At 42.1% G+C, this 6,384-nt stretch overlaps 1 protein-coding gene across 1 annotated transcript; it reads right to left on the reverse strand.

The window, feature by feature from the left end:
- Nucleotides 1-4,114: 4,114 nt before the first annotated feature.
- Nucleotides 4,115-5,645, reverse strand: LOC129038886 (spermine synthase-like). Its single transcript, XM_054492383.2, is given in 2 exon segments — nt 4,115-5,495; nt 5,497-5,645. Coding segments are annotated over 2 exon segments (1,161 nt in total). The 5' UTR covers nt 5,637-5,645; the 3' UTR covers nt 4,115-4,474.
- Nucleotides 5,646-6,384: the final 739 nt, after the last annotated feature.

A 6,384-nucleotide genomic window follows, 5' to 3' on the forward strand; every position in this document is an offset into this window, starting at 1 on the left:
ACAGTGAGTGAGTTCTCATGGGACCTGGTTGTTTAAAAGTGTGTAGCAGGAAAGAGGGATCATCATGGTACACGGGAGGCAAGACTAGATTGCAGCTCTGGACACAGCAGCGTGCGGAGGCTCGCATTGTGAATTTAAGCTCCAGATCAACTGCAAGAACAAACCAGAAATCCTGAAAGGACCCACAGACCTCTGAAGGAAGCGGACTGCTCCTGCAGGACCCAGAAGACACCCCAAATATATGCTGTGAGTGTCCTAACTGTGGAGGTGGGAGAGGGAGACCCTTGTCTCCAGAACACACACCCCCACTGGAGAAGCTGAAGGTCTGTTTGTGGGAGAAGTTTCTGACCTTGCCTGGAGCTGAGTCAATTTAGAAAGCCAAGTGAAATACAGGGGTAGAGAAAGCAGCAGAAAGGCCCTGGGAGCTTGTTGGGTCCCCAGGCAGCCCATTCCTACCTGGCACCACAGGGATCCATCGGAAGAGTGGCCAGAGGAGCAAGGGGTAAAACTCCACTGGGAGAAGGAAAGCTCTAGCTGAACTTTGTAATAATTTGAGCGGGGTGAGAAGCCTCTTGGCCAGAACTTGGGGCAAGGCGCAAATCTGGTGTGCAGACTCCACAGGTGGGGAAAAACCAAGCTCTTTTCTTTCACAGCTGGGAGGTGGGTAGCCTGGGGCAAGTTTTCATGCCCATCTCAGCCACCACCTGGTAACAGATTCAGGGCTGTTGGGTGGGGCACAGTGGGGGTGAGACCAACTCTTCGATTTGCATGGGAGCTGGGTGAGGCCTATAACTAACTGCTGGCTTTCCCCCATGTCCCTGACAACCTGCATGACAGCACAGGCAGCCATAATCCTCCTAGGTACACAACTTCAGTGACCTGGGAATCTCACCCCCATCCCTAACAGCAGCAAGACCCACCCAAGGACAGTCTGAGCTCAGACACGCCTACCCCTGCCCCCACCTGATGGTCCTTCCCTACCCACCCTGGTAGCCGAAGACAAAGGGCATATACTCTTGGGAGTTCTAGGGCCTTGCCCACCACCAGTATCTCTCCATACTACCACAGCTGATGCTTTCTGGAAAGTGCCACCTCCTGGCAGGAGGTCAAACAGCACAAAAATAGAGCATTAAACCATCAAAGTGGCTGGGCGTGGTGGCTCATGCCTGTAATCTCAGCACTTTGGGAGGCCAAGATGGGTGGATCACCTGAGGTCAGGAGTTCAAGACCAGCCTGGCCAACATAGCAAAACACCATCTCTACTAAAACTACAAAAATTAGCCAGATGTGGCAGTGGGCTTCTATAATCCCAGCTACTCAGGAGGCTGAGGCAGGGACAAGCGTTTGAACCCGAGAGGCAGAGGTTGCAGTGAGCTGGGATCGCACCACTGCATTCCACCCTGGGTCTCAAAAAAACAAAAACAAAAAAAAACCAAAGCTAATCCTCATGGAGCCCATTGTACCCCCCTGCCACCTCCATCAGAACAGGCACTGGTATCCATGGCTGAGAGACCCATAGACGGTTCACATCACAGGACTGTGTGCAGGCAACCCCCAGTACCAGCCCAGAGCTGGGTAGATTCACTGGATGGCTAGACCCAGAAGAGAGACAACAATCACTGCAGTTCAGCTCACAGGAAGCCACATCCCTCGGAAAAGGGGGAGAGTACTGCATCAAGGGAACACCCCATGGGACAGAAGAATCTGAACAGCCTTCAGCCCTAGACCTTCCCTCTGACAGAGCCTACCCAAATGAGAAGGAACCAGAAAACGAAGTCTGGTAATATGACAAAACAAGGCTCTTTAACACCCCCAGAAAATCACATTAGTTCACCAGCAATGGATTCTAACCAAGAGAAATACCTGATTTACCTGAAAAAGAATTCAGGAGGTTAGCTATTAAGCTAATCAGGGAGGCACCAGAGAAAGGTGAAGCCCAATGCAAGGTAATCCAAAAAACGATACAGGAAGTGAAGGGAGAAATATTCAAGGAAATAGATAGCGTAAAGAAAAAAAATTAAAAATTCAGGAAACTTTGGACACAATTTTAGAAATGCGAAATGCTCTGGAAGGTCTCAGCAATAGAATTGAAGAAATAGAAGAAAAATTCACAGCTCAAAGACAAGGTATTCAAATTAACCCAATCCATCAAAGACAAAGAAAAAAGAATAAGAAAATATGAACAAATTCTCCAAGAATTCTGGGATTCTGTTAAACAACCAAACCTAAGAATAATTGGTGTTCCTGAGGAAGGAGAGAATTCCAAAAGCTTGGAAAACATATTTGGGGGAATAATCAAGGAAAACTTCCCCAGCCTTGCTAGAGACCTAGACATCCAAATACAAGAAGCACAAAGAACACCTGGGAAATTCATCACAAAAAGATCATCATTGCCTAGGCATATTGTCATCAGGTTATCCAAAGTTAAGATGAAGGAAATAATCTTAAGAGCTGTGAGACAGGAGCACCAGGTAACCTATAAAGGAAAACCTATCAGATTAACAGCAGATTTCTCAGCAGAAATCCTACAAGCTAGAAGGGATTGGGGCCCTATCTTCAGCCTCCTCAAGCAAAACAATTATCAGCAAAGAATTTTGTATCCAGCAAAACTAAGCATCATATATAAGGGAAAGATACAGTCTTTTTCAGACAAACAAATGCTGAGAGAATTCACCATTACCAAACCACCACTACAAGAGCTGGTAAAAGGAACTCTAAATTTTGAAACAAATCCTGGAAACACATCAAAATGGAACGTGTGTAAAGCATAAATCACATAGGAGCTATAAAACAAAAATACAGGTTAGAAAGCAAAAACAAACAAACAAAAAAAAACAAAGTACACAGGAAACAAATAGCACAATGAATGCAATGGTACCTCACATTTCAATTCTAACATTGAATGTAAATGGCCTAAATGCTCCACTTAAAAGAGACAGAACTGCGGAATGGATAAGAACTCACCAACCATCTGCTGCCTTCAAGAGACTCACCTAACACATAAGGACTCACATAAACTTAAAGTAAAGGGGTGGAAAAAGGCATTGCATGCAAATGGACACCAAAAGCAAGCAGGGGTAGCTATTCTTATACCAGACAAAACAAACTTTAAAGCAACAGAAGTTAAAAGAGACAAAGAAGGACATTATATAATGGTAAAAGGCCTTGTTCAGCAGGAAAATATCACAATCCTAAACATATATGCACCTAACACTGGAGCTCCCAAATTCATTAAAAAATTACTAATAGACCTAAGAAATGAGATTGACAGCAACACAATAATAGTGGGGGACTTCAATACTCCAATGACAGCACTAAACAGACCATCAGGACAGAAAGTCAACAAAGAAAAAATGGATTTAAACTATACCTTGGAACAAATGGACTTAACAGATATATATAGAACATTCCATCCAACAACTGCAGAATACACATTCTATTCAACAGCACATGGAACTTTCTCCAAGATAGATCATGTGATAGGCTATAAAACAAGCCTAAATAAGTTTAAGAAAATTAAAATTATATCAAGCACTCTCTCAGACCACAGTGGAATAAAACTGGAAATCAACTCCAAAAGGAACCTTCAAAACCATGCAAATACATGAAAATTAAATAACTTGCTCCTGAATGAGCATTGGGTCAAAAACGAAATCAAGATGGACATTAAAAAATTATTCAAACTGAATGACAATAATGACACAACATACCAAAACCTCTTGTACACAGCAAAGGCGGTCCTAAGAGGAAAGTTCATACCCTCAACACCTATATCAAAAAGACTGAAAGAGCACACACTGACATTCTAAGGTCACACTTCAAGGAACTAGAGAAACAAGAACAAACCCAACCCCAGCAGAAGAAAGTAAATAACAAAGATCAGAGCAGAACTAAATGAAATTGAAACAAAAAAAATACAAAAGATAAATGAAACAAAAAGCAGGTTCTTTGAAAAGATAAATAAGATTGATAGACCATTAGCAAGATTTTTTTTGTCTCTTTTGTAATTTTAATTGAAGCAATCCTATTTTTTTTAACTCTTATAAGCACCAAATTTTAATATCTAAGTCCATTTTTGGGGAAAGAAACACCATCAAGATCTTCCCTCCAGCAAAACAACGATGTTCACTCCTCCAAATATCCAAATTGAAGATGTACCAAAACAAAAACAAAAACAAAAGCCCACAGAGAAATAAAAAGGAACAAAAATCAGATTCTAATGGGGGGCTCAGTGCATTTAGCAGTCTTCGCTGTGCTATCTAACCATCCTTCATCTGACTTTCAAAAAAAATAACACCCTAAGCTCATCAAAATATACATTTTCCATTTGCTTTTTTAAATTAAAAATAATTATTTAAAAAAAGGAAAACTTTAAGGAATTCACAATCAATTGCCTGACTCATTTCAATGTCATGTACAGCATATGGAGGTCAGGAAGGCTATTTGCAGCACATGTGATAGGGGCTATTGATCTTCAGGGTTTAGCTTTCTTCCAAACAGTGTAAAATACCCACAATTCCAAGTATGAAGGGATGCAGAGGATCTCCTTTGAAAATTCCGCAGGACGATACAGGCGCCCCAGCTGTTCTTCATAGAGCAACAGCGCTTCTGTCAGATTGACACAGTTCCCCTGTGTAAAATATTTCCCATCCTGTTTCAACACTTTCATTGAGAGATCAAGAATCAGTCTGAGAAACCCCCATGTGGAATCTTCTTCTGGAGACGTGGAGATTGGAACAGCTGTCAAATCATTAATCACATAATCAAATTCTCTCCCTTCTTTGGCGTACCTCTTCAGTACTGGAATACAGTCTTCTATTAGAACATGATAGCAGTCTCCTTTAAGATTGTCTAAGACATCACCACACGTTTTTCGCATGTATTTCTTACACCCATCAATCACCATTTGGTCAATCTCTACCATAGTGACCATCTTTGGTTTTAGTTTGACTGTTTCACACAATATGCCTCCATCTCCACCTCCCAGAATGAGTACATCTTTGCCAGTGTAATCTTCTTTGCCACTGCCCATGGTGGCCCGGGTATATGCCAAATCACTCTCTGCCAAATTAACATCCCCACTAAGGATGAGAATATTTCCAAACTGCTTCGAGTGTAGAATTTTTATATTTTGATAAGGTGAATCTTCATCATATACCACTTCATCCATGTCATATTCAACCAGGTGCCCATCAGCGGTGGGCCAATATCTGTCAATGGCTTCTCCTCGCACTATGGGTGGTAATCGTTTCACCCGCCCAGTACTGTCCTGACTCAATTCTTTCATTCTTTCTTCTACTTTGTTCAAAATACTGTCGATCTCTTCTTTGCCTTGCGCATCACCATCATAACTCTGAAGGTCCAGCAACACCAATCCATGTGGGTAAATTCTCAAATTGGCAAAGCTGCCATTCTTGTTTGTGTAGGTTGCTAAATAGCCATGGTCCTGCCAGGTGTGCACCGACTTCGCCATCCCCTGCTCCTGGAAAATGGAGGCCTTTTAGAATGGTCTCACCATCAGCTTTGGCGCCGAGCATGAAGTCGAGCATGCTGTGCCCTGCTGCTGCCATAGTGAGGCGAGGCCCTGTGCCATGCCTGGGGGAGCGGCCGTGGGAGACTGGGGTGCCGCGCGGCATTTCAGGCTGCGGCCAGTGGAGAGTGCTGACCATTAGCAAGATTAACCAAGAAAAGAAGAAAGAAAATCCAAATAACCTCACTAAGAAATGAAACAGGAGATATTACAACTGACACCACTGAAATACAAAAGATCATTCAAGGCTACTGTGAGTACCTTTATACACATAAATAGAAAACCTAGAGAAGATGGATAAATTCCTGGAAAAATACAACCCTCCTAGCTTAAATCAGGAAGAATTAGATACCCTGAACAGACCAATAACAAGTGGCAAGATTGAAATAGAAATTAAAAAGTTACCAACAAAAGAAAGTCCAGGACCAGACAGATTCACAGCAGAATTCTACCAGACATTCAGAGAAGAATTGATACCAATCCTTTTGACACTATTCCACAAGAAAGAGAAAGAAGGAACCCTCCCTAATTTGTTCTATGAAGCCAGCATCACCTAATACCAAAACCAGGGAAGGACATAACCAAAAAAGAAAACTACAGACCAATATTGCTGATGAACATAGATTCTAAAACCCTTAACAAAATACTAGCTAACCGAATCCAACAACATGTCAAAAAGATAATCCACCATGATCAAGTGAGTTGCATACCAGGGATGCAGAGATGGTTTAACATACACAAGTCAATAAATGTGATACACCACATAAACAGAATTAAAAACAAAAATCACATGATCATCTGAATAGATGCAGAAAAACCATTTGACAAAATCCAGTGTCGCTTTATGATTAAAA

Source organism: Pongo pygmaeus, chromosome 5 (genome assembly GCF_028885625.2).
Source record: "Pongo pygmaeus isolate AG05252 chromosome 5, NHGRI_mPonPyg2-v2.0_pri, whole genome shotgun sequence".
Lineage (NCBI taxonomy): Eukaryota > Metazoa > Chordata > Mammalia > Primates > Hominidae > Pongo > Pongo pygmaeus.